The sequence below is a fragment of the Scylla paramamosain genome, unplaced genomic scaffold (genome assembly GCF_035594125.1).
Source record: "Scylla paramamosain isolate STU-SP2022 unplaced genomic scaffold, ASM3559412v1 Contig2, whole genome shotgun sequence".
In the NCBI taxonomy this organism is placed as follows: Eukaryota; Metazoa; Arthropoda; class Malacostraca; order Decapoda; family Portunidae; genus Scylla; species Scylla paramamosain.
This window is the reverse complement of record NW_026973667.1, coordinates 4,884,236-4,900,174: the sequence shown is the minus strand read 5'-3', so window position 1 is coordinate 4,900,174 and position 15,939 is coordinate 4,884,236. Positions and strand designations below refer to the sequence as shown.

At 45.1% G+C, this 15,939-nt stretch overlaps 3 protein-coding genes across 5 annotated transcripts in view; 1 reads left to right on the top strand and 2 right to left on the bottom strand.

The window, feature by feature from the left end:
- LOC135096050 (zinc finger protein OZF-like) overlaps nucleotides 1-15,939 on the top strand; it is a 71,161-nt gene that overhangs the window by 48,918 nt on the left and 6,304 nt on the right. The gene's annotated exons all lie outside the window — the stretch shown is intronic.
- LOC135095907 (zinc finger protein 91-like) lies at nucleotides 4,589-8,745 on the bottom strand. Its single transcript, XM_063997053.1, has 2 exons — nucleotides 6,916-8,745; nucleotides 4,589-5,610 (listed from the first exon to the last, which is right to left on the bottom strand). The coding sequence occupies exons 1-2, from the start codon at nucleotides 8,743-8,745 to the stop codon at nucleotides 4,876-4,878; spliced, it is 2,565 nt and encodes an 854-aa protein (XP_063853123.1). The 3' UTR covers nucleotides 4,589-4,875.
- On the bottom strand, nucleotides 8,903-14,090 carry LOC135095986 (uncharacterized). Of its 2 annotated transcripts, XR_010264551.1 has the most exons (3): nucleotides 13,090-14,090; nucleotides 11,505-11,983; nucleotides 8,903-8,994 (listed from the first exon to the last, which is right to left on the bottom strand). XR_010264551.1 is itself a non-coding variant. In XM_063997152.1 (2 exons), the coding sequence occupies exons 1-2, from the start codon at nucleotides 13,672-13,674 to the stop codon at nucleotides 11,867-11,869; spliced, it is 702 nt and encodes a 233-aa protein (XP_063853222.1). In that variant the 5' UTR covers nucleotides 13,675-14,090; the 3' UTR covers nucleotides 11,399-11,866. The 2 variants fall into 2 exon arrangements, 1 of the variants encoding a protein (XP_063853222.1); XM_063997152.1 differs by lacking the exon at nucleotides 8,903-8,994 and having other exon boundaries at nucleotides 11,399-11,983.

Sequence of the window (15,939 nt, the reverse complement as noted above, 5' to 3'; positions counted from 1 at the left end):
TATTAAGTGTAGATCACATACCAAAGATGATTCATGACAGGTAGTTAACAAGCCGAACTAGCACCGTTAATTCATGACAGGTAGTTAACAAGCCAAACCAGCACCGTTAATTCATGACAGGTAGTTAACAAGCCGAAGTAGCACCGTTAATTCATGACAGGTAGTTAACAAGCCAAACTAGCACCGTTAATTCATGACAGGTAGTTAACAAGCCAAAGTAGCACCGTTAATTCATGACAGGTAGTTAACAAGCCAAAGTAGCACCGTTAATTCATGACAGGTAGTTAACAAGCCAAAGTAGCACCGTTAATTCATGACAGGTAGTTAACAAGCCAAAGTAGCACCGTTAATTCATGACAGGTAGTTAACAAGCCAAAGTAGCACCGTTAATTCATGACAGGTAGTTAACAAGCCAAACCAGCACCGTTAATTCATGACAGGTAGTTAACAAGCCAAACTAGCACCGTTAATTCATGACAGGTAGTTAACAAGCCAAACTAGCACCGTTAATTCATGACAGGTAGTTAACAAGCCAAAGTAGCACCGTTAATTCATGACAGGTAGTTAACAAGCCAAACCAGCACCGTTAATTCATTTATGTCTGCTGTCACTCCCTTTGATACGCTGCCAGACCATAACCTGCTTGCCTTCATCATGTCATTATCTGAATTATCAATTTATACTGTCAGGAGTAGTTTTGTATGGTGTTTTCTGTAGACTGGCGCAATAAATTAACAAACTCTCTCTCTCTCTCTCTCTCTCTCTCTCTCTCTCTCTCTCTCTCTCTCTCTCTCTCTCTCTCTGTACAAGATAATGAAGCCACGCACACATTACTCGTCTGTAGTGGCAGATAATTGGGTATTGTTGGGTCGTTGATGCAAACTATCATGATGGCAGTTGTACCCCGCCTGGCTGTGATGCGGTGCTTGTTGGGTGGTTAACGCTGTGACGGAGGGGCGCGTGGCCGTGGGTGTGAAGGCAAGTGCTGGGGAAAGAATGCTTCATCTGTGTCTACCAAGCCTGCACGCTGCCTGTCCAGGGGGTGGGAGGAAGGCAAGGAGGGAGGGAGGGGCAGGCTGGTGACTGAAGCAGAGAGGCGGGGTGGGTGCTGCGAGTCTGGCGAGGCAGAGGGAACCATCTTGTCACTCATGAACCTCGTAACACCTGAGCTCATCATTAGTATGACGAGTGTAATTGCTTATAAACCTTCAAATACCTGTGATAACTGATACGGCAGATGTAATTACTTAACCACAGTGTAAATTACATCTGTGGCGGCTAACCTGACAGGTGAAACCACTTAAAAGCTTCGTTAAACACATCCCCACTTCCCCTGACTAATACAGCACCACTCAACCACGTATATATCTTGCAATATCTCTGTGGTGACCAACATGACGGCTGTAATACCGACCATTGCCTACGCTGTTATGTTAACCTTGTAATGCAGCAGCTGGAACCACAACCAGTCTGAAATGCCTGTTGTGGCTAATGACAGACAGAACCACTTGGCAGCTTCGTTGTAGCCTTTGATTGGTCGGGAAATATTGCGAGTAAAACTACTTAACCCTTGTATAGCACACTTATTGACCTTGTAATAACCCTGTAGTGGCTGCCATGACAGGTACAACCACTTCACACCTCGTCTTGCCTCTGTAGCTAATACCACTAGTACTACTAATACCACTAAGATTTTGTAATACCCACTTATAACCCTTGTAAAACCTACTTATAAACTTTGAAACATCTCTGGAGTAACTCATGTGACAGGTAGACCCACTTTATCACTCAGAAACCTTGCAATACCAATGTGGTGACCAGTGCGCTGGGTTGGAGGAGCGGGAGGCGAGGCGCTGTGCACACGGCGGTGTCTGGGCGGGAAAAAGGTTTCATTATTGTCAGATGATGCGGTTAAAATTTCTGGAGATTTACTGCCACAATTTCTGGAGATTTTAAAAATTCTGACAGTTGAGATTTTCATTGTTAGTATTTATTACAAGAATGAAATATTCTTATTGTAATTTGAAGTTACGCAGTGCAGTATTTATCAATTATGCAACTCTTAAAGGGACGTTAAAAACAATTATATGTATTGTTTGCAAGTGTACTTACATCTATATTTTTATACGTAGAGGAATTGCTAGTAAGGATTATGAAATAAGAGCAAGGGTTGGAGACAGTAGATTAGGACGCCTAGCATACGCAGATGACACAGTGTTAGAATAGCAGAGGAGTACGGGAGGGAGTGCAACATTAGATACAGTGACAGGAAATGTTAGGTGACAATATAACAGCACAGGAGGAAGCCAGTGAGTGCTGGGAAGCATTGTGCTAGAAGTAGTAGATAAATGTATATAATTGATAGAGTGAGTATGAGGAGAAAAGTAAGGGAAAATAAATGAAGGGGAAGCCAGGAGGATGACAAGCATGATCGATTAACAAGTATGCAATTAACAGAAGCGTGTGGAAAGGAATGGCTTACTGTTTGTACAGATCACAAAACACTTACCATTACCGGGAGGGAGATCTCATGAAGTTAGAGAGATCACGAACATTACAAGCAGGTGGAGTTTAGGGCTCCCAAACAGTACAGCAGTAGAGGCAATCTGAGGTGAGATGTGATGAAGCACATTCAGGGACAGGGTTGAGAAAGGAAAACTTAATTTACTTAGGAAGATAGAAGGACTCGGCGAGGAGAGATGGCTTGAAAAGATATTTAGAGCAGAGGGAACCTCATCTTGGAAAAAAAAAAAAAAAAAAAAGAAATGGAACAGTGGAAACGAAGAACACAAAGGAAGAACGGCAGAAGTTAGGCGACAGGATGGTGAGGAAGAAAATAGAGAATGGCAGGGTCAGATGGCAGTCAGGAATGCAGAGAAAGACCTGAGGCATGTAGGAGACTGGGGGAGTAGATTGTTAGTTAAAGCAAGGATAAGAACAGTAGAGGCTAAAGCCAGGAGAAGGGATGAGCAGGCTTGTCTTCTAATGCTACAGTTTAAGCCTGTATCTATTTTGTCTTTTCTTTTTTTCTTCTTTTTTCTTTATTCTTCTCACTTTGGATTGCTTTTGTCTTTTGTTCAGGCAAGAGTTTGGAGGATCAGGTAAACAACAAGGGATTCAAAGATTTAGCTGTCTTCTAATGCTACAGTTTAAGCCAGTATCCGTTTTCTCATTTTCAGTTTGCTTTAATACTCTTCCTTCAACACAGCTGCCTTCTCACTCCCCTGTGACACCCCCCCCCCTCTCTTTTCATAACTCCCTTTCCTCTGCATTTATAAAAGCTGTATGACCACTGATGTTTGGCTCACTCGTCTCTTAATGGAAGACAGTGTTGTGTTAGGCATCAGAAGACTGTGTTATTAGTGTTGGTGTTCCTTTCCTCTTGAGACACCCTGTATAGACCTTGGTGGTGGTGTTCACCTGCAGAGGTGTCAGTGTTGGGACGGCAGCCAGTGGTGGTGCCCCAGCAAGCCTTACAAGCACAGCACACAAGCCACGGGGGAAGTGGTCAGGGATGAAACACTCGAGATTTACAGGCCAGAAAAGTGTTTGGTGAGAAGCAACATGCATTCACACAGGGAGGGTTAAGTGTGACCAACCTGCCTGTCCCTGGACCCCTTCCCTGCAACACAACACAGTCAGCAGCACCAGCAGCAGCGCAAGAATATATTTTGCAATTTCTTCCCAGTTCAAAGACTGGATGTGCCTGTGGAGCAAGTAAAGGTGTCTCAGTGATTGGTGATGAGGGAAAGGTGTACCAAGTGGCAGTCAAAGGGTTAGTGGCTGGCCAAACGTGCACGACTACACTCGCCCTTTGGACGCTGTGCATCTTTGTAACAGCCTTCAATGCTGCGCCACACTGCCGACTGAAATGCAAGCTGCCCAGAACTGGCCCCGGAGCACAAGAACACAAGGGTTGGCGCAGGAAGCCACCAGGCCAACACGTGCCAGTCCCTGTAGAGAGTGCCTGCCAGTTTCCACCCGTCATCCCCGTCCGTACATTTGTCTAATCTTTCAAACCTCCCTACTGACGCAGCACTAACAACCAGATTACTCAGTCACTTCCAGTCATCCACCACTATTTGAGAACCATTTCCTTCCTGTCTCTTTAAACATAACTTTTTTTCAAGCTTGAACCAATTATTTGTTGTATCCTGAGAATTTTTCTTATGTTACCCTTGCTATGGTCCCTGTACCACTTAAAGACCTCATCAGGTCCATCACATAGATGCACAAGAGTACATGCAGCAGAGTGCAGCAGAGTGAAAGTGCACAGCAGGGCACCCCAGGGCTCTGTGCTGGGTCCCCTGCTCTTCCTAATTGATATGAAAGACCCAACACACATTCTTACACCACCACGCAAGACACTTGTGCTTGCCGAAGACTCCCCAGCGTCAGCACAACGGCTCAGGCACACCCAGTGCACACAAGAGAGCACCGACAGGCCGGCGGAGTGGTGAGGGATGTGGCCGCTCAGATCCAGCGAAGCAAGTGTGGGGCAATGCTTGTGGCTGCCACAACTTGGCGCAGCAAACACCAGACACAGGGAGCCGACACACCACCACTCAAAAAGGAAAAGAACGTGGCATGATGTTACACACACATTTATTGAAAGTCACACCTGCACTGCCAACAAAACAACTGCTGCGGCCACTGCTCCCTCACAGCACACCTGGGCATGGCCGCCACCGCCACCACCACCACACAAAACAATTGCTGGGGCCATTATTCCCTCACAGCACACACAGGCACGGTTGCCACCACTGCCGCCACTGCCACCACCACCATCACCACCACCACCATCACAGGCATGGGTGTGGTCCCACTCATGCATACAACACACCTCAAAAGTGGACCCTCATGTGCCTGGCAATATCAACCCCTTGTCTTGAAACACTTGCCACAAACATCACACTTGAACTCCCTCAAGCCAGTGTGTCTGAAGGTGTGTTTATTGAGATGAGAAATGGTAGGAAATCTTTTGCCACACTCATCACACTCATAATTCTTAACACCACTGTGTGTCAGGGTGTGTGTGGTGAGGGAAGACTTGTGGGTAAATTTCTTTCCACACTCGTCACACTCATAATTCTTAACACCACTGTGTGTCAGGGTGTGTGTGGTGAGGGAAGACTTGTGGGTAAATTTCTTCCCACACTCATCACACTCATAATTTGTAACACCACTGTGTGTCAGGGTGTGTGTGGTGAGGTAAGACTTAGTGGTAAATTTCTTTCCACACTTATCACACTGATAATTTCTAACACCACTGTGTGTCAGGGTGTGTCTGGTGAGGTTAGACTTTCTTGTAAATTTCTTGCTACACTCACCACACTCATAATTTCTAACACCACTGTGTGTCAGGGTGTGGTACTTAAGGCCTTGTCTGGATACAAAAGTTTTGTCACACTGCTGGCACTCAAACTTGCTCTCTCCTCTGTGGACAGAGCTGCCTGCCTCCAGGTGATTCTTGCCACCACACCTGCGTCTCCCCACACCTGAGGCAGACTGCTGCTGCTGCCACCGGCCACTCATGCTGCTGCCCGGCCTCACAACCTCCACCATAGCACCACTCCCGCCAGCACACGCCGCAGCCAAATCTGCAGGAAGTCAGACACAAGATTGGTTGGCAGTGAGCAGGGCGTGCCGCCTGGGCTCTGCCTGGCACCTGGAACAACAGTGACAGTCAGCACACACTGGGCCAAGCGCTGCCTAACACACTGTCCCCGCCTGCAACACACACACACACACACACACACACACACACACACACCCTGCTTCCTGCCCCTCCCATGCAACAACAGGCCAGGTCTGCACTCCCTCCATCACTCCCCCCAGTCCCCTGACCACCTTCCCTGACAAATTAAGTGCCACCCCAATGGGACAGTGGCCCCATTAGGTTAGGTTAGGTTTGGTCTGTTAACACCCAAGAGTGCCGTGGCGGGAGACCAGCATGACGCTCCGTCACCAGTGACCGCAGTGCATCACTGTGAACAGCGACAGGTATTGGTGTGTGTGTGTGTGTGTGTGTGTGTGTGTGTGTGTGTGTGTGTGTGTGTGTGTGTGTGTGTGTGTGTGTGTCAGTGAGGATGCAACATTTTGGCACATTTTGTCTTGATCTGACCATCATTTCCTTGCAAATCATCAGTGTCTGAGGGGGTTGAAGGAAGAGGGTAAAAAAAAAAAAAAAATGATTTGCTACAAAAAATTGTTAGCAGATTGAGAACATACCAAAATCTAGCAGGAAAAATAATGAAATTGTTTCTGCTGTTGTGAGCTGGGTAGTTTTCTTAATACTTACCAATGGTGAGAGAGAGAGAGAGAGAGAGAGAGAGAGAGAGAGAGAGAGAGAGAGAGAGAGAGAGAGAGAGAGAGAGAGAGAGAGAGAGAGAGAGAGGGGCAAAGATGGTGCCAGACTTAACATAACCTAACGTGTGAAGGGAGACAAAAAGAAACAGAAATACAACACTTGAGGCAAGGAGAGAGAGGGGCTGTCTCACTACAATATATTCCTGTAGCTGAGGCCCTGTATACTACACCTGGTGAATACACAAACACTTGAGGCAAGGAGAGAGAGGGGCTGCCTCACTACAATATATTCCTGTAGCTGAGGCCCTGTATACTACACCTGGTGAATACACAAACAAAGGTTTACTGCACACACACATTTATTGAAAGTCACACCTGCACTGCCAACAAAACAAGTGCTGGGGCCATGACTCCCCCACACCACCACCACCACCACCACACAAAACTGCTGGGGCCATGACTCCCCCACACCACCACCACCACCACCACCACCACACAAAACTGCTGGGGCCATGACTCCCTCACAGGCATGGCAACCACCACCACCACCACCACCACCACCACAGGTACAGGTGTGGCCCCATGTGTCCACACACCACCACCTCAGAAGTGGATCTTCACGTGCCTGGCAATCTCACCCTTTGTCTTGAAACACTTGCCACAAACATCACACTCGAACTCCCTCACCCCAGTGTGTCTGAAGGCGTGTTGATTGAGACGAGAAATGGTGGTAAATTTCTTCCCACACTCATCACACTCATAATTTTTAACACCACTGTGTGTCAGGGTGTGTGTGTTAAGGGAAGACTTGTGGGTAAATTTCTTCCCACACTCATCACACTCATAATTTTTAACACCACTGTGTGTCAGGGTGTGTGTGGTGAGGTAAGACTTATGGGTAAATTTCTTCCCACACTCATCACACTCATAATTTCTAACACCACTGTGTGTCAGGGTGTGAGTGGTGAGGTAAGACTTGTGGGTAAATTTCTTCTCACACTCACCACACTCATAATTTTTAACACCACTGTGTGTCAGGGTGTGTGTGTTAAGGGAAGACTTGTGGGTAAATTTCTTCCCACACTCATCACACTCATAATGTTTAACACCACTGTGTGTCAGGGTGTGTGTGTTGAGAGAAAACTTTTTGGTAAATTTCTTCCCACACTCATCACACTCATAATTTTTAACACCACTGTGTGTCAGGGTGTGTGTGGTGAGGTTACACTTGTGGGTAAATTTCTTCCCACACTCATCACACTCATAATTTCTAACACCACTGTGTGTCAGGGTGTGTGTGGTGAGGGAAGACTTTTGGGTAAATTTCTTCCCACACTCATCACACTCATAATTTCTAACACCACTGTGTGTCAGGGTGTGTCTGGTGAGGCTAGACTTTCTGATAAATTTCTTCCTACATTCATGACACTCATAATATTTAACACCACTGTGTGTCAGGGTGTGTGTGTTGAGGGAAGACTTGTGGGTAAATTTCTTCCCACAGTCATCACACTCATAATTTCTAACACCACTGTGTGTCAGGGTGTGTATGGTGAGGTGAAACTTGTGGGTAAATTTCTTCTCACACTCATCACACTCATAATTTCTAACACCACTGTGTGTCAGGGTGTGTGTGGTGAGGTGAAACTTGTGGGTAAATTTCTTCTCACACTCATCACACTCATAATTTTTAACACCACTGTGTGTGAGGGTGTGTCTGGTGAGGGTAGACTTTCTGATAAATTTCTTCCCACACTCATCACACACATAATTTCTAAGACCACTGTGTGTCAGTGTGTGTTTGGTGAGGTTAGACTTATGGGTAAATTTCTTCCCACACTCATCACACTCATAATTTCTAACATCACTGTGTGTCAGGGTGTGTGTGGTGAGGGAAGACTTGTGGGTAAATTTCTTCCCACACTCATCACACTCATAATTTCTAACACCACTGTGTGTCAGGGTGTGTGTGTTGAGGTTAGACTTACTTGTAAATTTCTTGCTACACTCACCATACTCATAATTTCTAACACCACTGTGTGTCAGGGTGTGGTACTTAAGGCCATGTCTGGATACAAAAGTTTTGTCACACTGCTGGCACTCAAACTTGCTCTCTCCTCTGTGGACAGAGCTGCCTGCCTCCAGGTGATTCTTGCCACCATGCCTGTGCCTCCCCACACCTGAGGCTGGCTGCTGCTGTTGCTGCTGCTGCTGTTGCCGCCGCCGCCAGCTGCTCATGCTGGTGCCCGGCCTCACGACCTCCACCGCAGCACCACTCCCGCCAGCACACACCGCGTCCAGTCCTGCAGGGACCCTCGGGGAGGCCAGACAGCCGTCAGTGCCAGGCAGGGCGGCGGCCTGGATGCTGGCCTGGTCTGTGGAGCAGGGAAGAGTGGCGGCCATTACAAACTGTACCCACGTCTCAGAAAGAGCCATTTCTGCAAGCACTGACCAACGTGATGCCGTCTTTGTCACTTGTGGGACAGGTCAAGTCACAAACCCTTCAGTAATTGTCAACTACACACACACACACACACACACACACACACACACACACACACACACACACAGAGACATACTCACAATAGGGGCAAGAATGGTACAGCCTCAGGAGTGAACCAGGGACATCTAAGCACAGTGCAGCACAGCGGTGCACAGGTCTCCCCTCTCTCTCACAGCAAGTGCCTGGAAGAGTGCATCACCTTGGGTCAGTGGTTCTTAACCCTTGGGTCACAGCCCAAAGTTGGGTCACCCACCCACACTTCACTGGGTTGTCAAGGACACAAACACAGTTTTTCCCCGGTATACTTGTTCAAAATGTTATCACAGTATTAATGCTGTGTACAGAATACTTACTGTTCAAAATGTTATCAGAGTATTAATGCTGTGTACAGAATACTTACTGTTCAAAATGTTATCACAGTATTAATGCTGTGTACAGAATACTTACTGTTCAAAATGTAATCAGAATATTAATGCTGTGTACAGAATACTTACTGTTCAAAATGTTATCAGAGTATTAATGCTGTGTACAGAATACTTACTGTTCAAAATGTTATCACAGTATTAATGCTGTGTACAGAATACCTAACTCATTAACATCTAAGGCTAACCAAATCATGCACACGACATGAGGAGAGAGAGAGAGAGAGAGAGAGAGAGAGAGAGAGAGAGAGAGAGAGAGAGAGAGAGAGAGAGAGAGAGAGAGAGAGAGAGAGAGAGAGAGAGAGAGAGAGAGAGAGAGAGAGAGAGAGAGAGAGAGAAAGTCACATTTATCCCCGGCCTTTCAACATAATTTGAATTTAAATGGAGTGTTTGTGGGAACTGTCATTCCAACAGCAAGGTTAGTGGTGATGGGAATGAATTAAATTAGAGGATAACAATCCACCGCAACAAGTGGATCCAGCAACGAGGATCCGGGTGGAGCAGATTCACCACTTCGGAGAAAAGCGACATCATTCCGCTCAACCTCCACCTTACAGGCCTAACCAAACTAGCTAACTTAACCTAATTAAAATAGCTAACCTAACCTAACCAAACCTAACTTAACCAAACCTAACCAAGACTAATTTAACCTAACCAAACTAACTTAACCAAACCTAACTTAACTTAACCTAAATAACCTAACCTGACTAAATTAAGCCAAATAAAACCTAACCAAACTAATTTAACCTAACTAAACTACCTAACCTAACCTAACCAAACGTAACTTAACCAAACCTAACCACACTAACCAAACTAAACTAACTTAACCTAACCTAACTAAAGTCACCAAAACCTAACTGGCAAGGCAGAGAAATGAATAAGAAGTGGTCACCTTGTTTCTCTTCACAAAATGTGGCGGTGCGCTGGAAATAATGGCAGCAACAGACAGACTTCTTCCTCGCACTAACTCAAATATTTCAAATTGAGCGCTTCTCCCTCCTCAGAATGAAGTAAAGCGCTGTCATTGGCTAAATTAATCCCTCATGTTTTAATTGGCCAGCAGCTGCATTTTCAAACAAAGGAACCAATCACCGTGAACAATTTCACGCTTGCCAACAGATGTGACATACACACGCACGAACGAACACCCCCTCACCAGGGTAGACCAGTGCCCTTCTCTGATAAGAAGGGTAAGGAAAGCCACGTTAATACTGGGGAAACAGTAAAATACCGTAAGGTTTGGCGCACCTGCAGATCCGCGCTGCCCTTACATTCATCTGAAATAACCTCTACCTGTCTATTCATATGTGAAGAAAGGGTAGCCATCCAGGTGAGTCAAGCAGGTGAATGAGTCCAAACATCTCCCGTCTTTTCCTCTTTCCGCAACTTCCTCCCTCCGTGGGGAAATAAGAAAAGTTTGTTGTCCCGTCCCCCCGCCCTCCCCTAGAGTACTTATCAGCCAGCCTTCTGCCAGTGACCCTTTATATGTCAGATGTAAACTTGAACACGGCTAGTGAAGGTTAGGCTGAGGCAGGAGCAGATATTCTACACATTAACCAAAATCCAAACACACCAGATCCCCGAAGTTCTCCCTAAACACACCGCTCCCTCCCCTTCTGTTTCTTGTGGTGGTAACAGCGTCCATTCTTGCCATTTTAAGGCGATTTTTGGCCAGACACACTCACCTGAACTTCCTTTCCCTCACTTCCTATAGTAATTTTGGTGTGGGCGCCGCGTTCATGTGAATTTTGGTGTTTTTTGGTCAATGTTTACACGTGCAACTTCAAACCTTCCTTCGGGACGCCATGAGATTCTGTTAGGCTCGTACAGTTCAGCGTTGCCAGATTGTTTTGGCCATATTATCGTACTACACAGGTTGAAATTATTGTACTTTTGGTAAAATTTTCGTACATATGTAATTATTCCAAATATTATGCAAAACTGCCATTTTCCAAATACAGCAGAATTTATGTTATATATATATATATATATATATATATATATATATATATATATATATATATATATATATATATATAGAGAGAGAGAGAGAGAGAGAGAGAGAGAGAGAGAGAGAGAGAGAGAGAGAGAGAGAGAGAGAGAGAGAGAGAGAGAGAGAGAGAGAGTGTGTGAGTGTGTGTGTGTGTGTGTGTGTGTGTGTGATGAAAAAAAAAACAACAATGCCCTTAACAAACAAAACACTTTCCTAAATACATATCATTAATAATTGGAGAAAAACTACAGGACACTTCGTTAAGTTGTTTACTTACTATGTAGGAGATTACTGGTCTTGTTCTTCTATATATACATCCGGCACGTCGTCAGCAGCCCCGGCACTCTCTTCATTGGAGGAATATAGCACGCTTGATGTCATGTTTTTTATCATTGACTTTGATTGATGGCTTGAAGGTCGTACAGTCACTGCTGGATGTGGAAGCAACACACTGCTTCGCTAGGATGATGTCTCTTACGGTTTCTGTTATTAGCTTATTTCTGTCTTTTGTTTTCACACGGTTTACACTAGAGAAGCAGCGCTCACAGTCAGCATTAGCATGAGGCAAAGAAAGACATCCTAGTGAAAAGTCTGAAACAAGCTTAAACTTGGGGTTTCCATCACTATCCTCCAGAGTTTTTATGGCACACCAAAATTTATCAGGCTGGTTGTAATTGCTTTTGTCCACTTTTTCGCCATGTTGGTAATGGATTCAGGCAGATCTACGGCAAGCCTCTTCCACTCATCGTCCAGTTGCTGGAGGGTAGAATCATCCTGGGCAATGATTCGGGGAAGGTGTGTCGCGAGGGGCACCAAACTTTGCTGTTGCACTTTGCCCTGGATGCCTAGAACACTGGCTGGCTCCAGCATGTGCATTCTTGAAAGAACTTCATATCCGAAATTAAATCTCTTCCTGATCTGTTCTGCTGCTACTATCAAAAATAATCTGCAGTGTAAGCGAAACTCATACATTTTTTTTTTTTTGCTTGCTTAATTCTGGATTGTCTGTTATTGTTTTTAAGACAGATGCACCCAAATACACCTGCTCTAGCATCAGGAACTCACGTTGATATCTTGGATCAACTTTTGAAAGCATGGTTTTCACAATGTATTCATGGTTCATGTACACCAGTAGCAATTCTTTATATAAATTACAAACTTGCCTGTGCAATTCAGTTATGACCACTCTTTCACTTTGAAATAAAAGGTTCAGCTTTTTGGTAATACTTTGGTAATACTGAAGAAAGGAGGCAGTAGTAAAGCCTGGTAAATGGATTGTGCAGTTGTTCATAAGCACTTCTAACTGTGCTACCACAAGTTTTCGTCTGTTGAAAATTTAATTCAGTAAACAACATCTGAAGAGGGCCCCACTGCTCAAGCATCCTTTTCACAACAGCCGTGTAGGAAAGCCAGCGCGTTCTAGATGGCAACAAAATCCTAAGCTTTTGAGCCCCAGCAAACTCTTGAAATTGTACAAATTGTGCCAATCGTTTTGAAGAGTTCTTGAATGTGTTGTGGACATCATGAGCTAGTTGTTCAATAGCATCAGGTAATTGTTTGCATGCTTCAGAGGCACATATATGGGCAGAATGGCACACACATTTCATAATAAAGATTCCTGGGCAAAGTTCCTTTAACCTGCTACTCACAGAGTTATTAGGCCCCATCATAGTGCTGCATCCATCAGAACCAAAGCCAATGATATTACAAGTAGGTATACCATTTTCAGTAAATGTTTTCATTATCTCTGAAAACAACCTGGCAGCTGTAGCACCTTCATTAGCTTTACTAGGATCACTACTAAATAATGGCACTAAATCCCAAAATTTGGTGACAACAGCATTTCCTTCAACCACTCTTACCATGATGCATAAATTCTGACAGACCGATATATCTGTGGATTCATCCACAAGAATGCTCAACTTGTTCTGCTTCAAGATGTTAATGAGCTCTTGTTTGTGAGAGTGTGCCATAACATTACCACACACTCTTTGACATTTTGTTCTTTTCATTTTCAATTCCTTTGCAATAGCGGAGTCAGAGAAGCAACCTTTCAGGACTTCACACAGATGATCGGCCACACGGAAACTTATATTGTGTTCCACCATAAATGCAGTAAGCCTTATTTCAGCAGCCTTAACAGAATCACTTTTACTAGTTTCATTATCACCACGTGCACTTGTAAATGACTCCATAAGTATTTTGGATGAGGATGGCGCACACATTTTCTTGTGCTTTGCAGTGTTTTCGTGCAACTTGAGAGTTGTGAGCTGGGCGGTTATTTCAACACTGCAAATAAGGCACATGGCCTTACAAGCATCCTTCTTTGCAGGCCCCACCCACGGAAACTGTTTTTCCCACTCGGGCCTATATTTCTGTTTCCGTCTCGCTTTTTTCGGGACTGCACCACATGCCTCCTCTCTCTCCTTTCCTTTCTCTTCAGACATTTTTAACGAAAACTGAAAGTCCTGTCCTGCGTCGCGACGCGCGAGACTGACGACTGACTGACGACTACGAGACTATGGGACGAGGACTCGGGGAGCGGACGGACTGGTCGCAGACAAGAACGAGACCTGTTGTTCACCCGTATGGTGAGACTTGTCTCGTAAGGAAAGCAATACATCTGCCACTTTCAGGTTTTTATTTTGTTATTCAAATTTATGTAAGAAATTTTGCATTACCTGATATTGATAACATTAATTTTCACTCAAATTTTTGTATATTTCATAAAAATATCGTACGAATTCCCAAATTATCGTATTATCGTATGAGTCCCATTGTACATCGTACACGCGCAAAAATTATTGTACTTGTACAATAATTATCGTACGATTGGCAACACTACTCGTACTCTGTCCACTTTATTTATTTATTTACTTTGGATGACATGTTCAGTGTTTTATTTGTTATTTGTGTCTCTAAATTATGGAGGATATTTGCAGAGGTTTAATTTTGATGTGGCTGAAGTTTTTTTTTTTTATTATTTATGTATTCATTTTGTTTATTTACATGCATACATTAATGTAAAATTATCAACGAAAGTACAATGCTAATTCCTTTTTTGTCTCATTAAATACAAGTAATTATATACACAATGCTCATATTAATGCAAATAAATGAGAAAAATGCGAAGTGAAAGCCAAAAGACGAGCCAGAGTGACGGTGCCCACCAAGTCTTACAAGCACATCACAAACCATGGGGGAAGTGGTCAGGGATGCAACACTGACAGATTTACAGGCCAGGAAAATGTTTGGCGAGAAGCAACATGCAATTTCTTCCCAGTTGAAATCCTTCCATTGGTACACCTGGCACGCCATGCACATTGTCTCCAGGGACTCCTTCACTGCCTCAATACTCCTTCCATTGCTACAGCTGGCATGCCATGCACATTGTCTCCAGGGACTCCTTCACTGTCTCAATACTCCTTCCATTGGTACACCTGGCACGCCATGCACATTGTCTCCAGGGACTCCTTCACTGCCTCAATACTTCATCCATTGCTACAGCTGGCACGCCATGCACATTGTCTCCAGGGACTCCTTCACTGCCTCAATACTCCATCCATTGCTACAGCTGGCATGCCATGCACATTGTCTCCAGGGACTCCTTCACTGCCTCAATACTTCATCCATTGCTACAGCTGGCACGCCATGCACATTGTCTCCAGGGACTCCTTCACTGCCTCAATACTCCTTCCATTGGTACAGCTGGCACGCCATGCACATTGTCTCCAGGGACTCCTTCACTGCCTCAATACTCCTTCCATTGGTACAGCTGGCACGCCATGCACATTGTCTCCAGGGACTCCTTCACTGCCTCAATACTTTACCAGACCCCCTCTTAGTATTAGAATTATTGTTATTCTCATTATTATTATTATTATTAGCGTCAATAAAACTATAAGTTTCAAGAGCAACCAATGAAATGAAAGTATGGAACTAGCTGAAATGAGAGAGAGAGAGAGAGAGAGAGAGAGAGAGAGAGAGAGAGAGAGAGAGAGAGAGAGAGAGAGAGAGAGAGAGAGTGTTGGGGCGGCTCGATCTGCTACCATTGACAAGGATCCACTCTGATCACTGGCAGCAGTGTTGCCGTGGTCTTCCACCACGACACTCTTAGGTGTTAACATACCTAACCTAACCTAATGGGGGCCACTGCCCCATAGGAATGGCACTTAATTTGTGAGGGACAGTGGTCAGGGAGCCAGGAGGCCGGAGGGAGTGCAGGCCTGGCCTAGTGTTGCAAGGAAGGGGCAGGAAGCAGGGTGTGTGTTGCAGGCAGGGGCAAGGAAGCAAGGTGTGTGTTGCAGGCAGGGGCAGTGTGCAGCCTAGTGTTGCAAGGAAGGGGCAGGAAGCAGGGTGTGTGTTGCAGGCAGGGGCAGTGTGTAGCCTAGTGTTGCAAGGAAGGGGCAGGAAGCAGGGTGTGTGTTGCAGGCAGGGGCAGTGTGTAGCCTAGTGTTGCAAGGAAGGGACAGGGAGAAGGCTGAAGACAGTCAGTTAGAGGAGAGGAGTTGATGAGACGAAAAGCTTTTGATTCCACCCTGTCTAGAAGAGCAGTATGGGTGGAACCCCCCCAGACATGTGAAGCATACTCCATACATGGACGGATAAGGCCCTTGTACAGAGTTAGCAGCTGGGGGGGTGAGAAAAACTGGCGGAGACGTCTCAGAACACCTAACTTCATAGAAGCTGTTTTAGCTAGAGATGAGATGTGA

Bases quoted from the DNA above. Each gene is read 5' to 3' on its own strand.
- LOC135095986 (XM_063997152.1), bottom strand. From the start codon at position 13,674: ATGTCTGAAGAGAAAGGAAAGGAGAGAGAGGAGGCATGTGGTGCAGTC. The intron at 11,984-13,089 runs GTAAGAGTGGTT...TCTACCCTCCAG, and splicing joins GTCAGAATTTATGCATCATG to CAACTGGACGATGAGTGGAA.
- LOC135095907 (XM_063997053.1), bottom strand. From the start codon at position 8,745: ATGGCTCTTTCTGAGACGTGGGTACAGTTTGTAATGGCCGCCACTCTT. The intron at 5,611-6,915 runs TGAGGTGGTGGT...TCTTGTGTCTGA, and splicing joins GGCACGTGAAGATCCACTTC to CTTCCTGCAGATTTGGCTGC.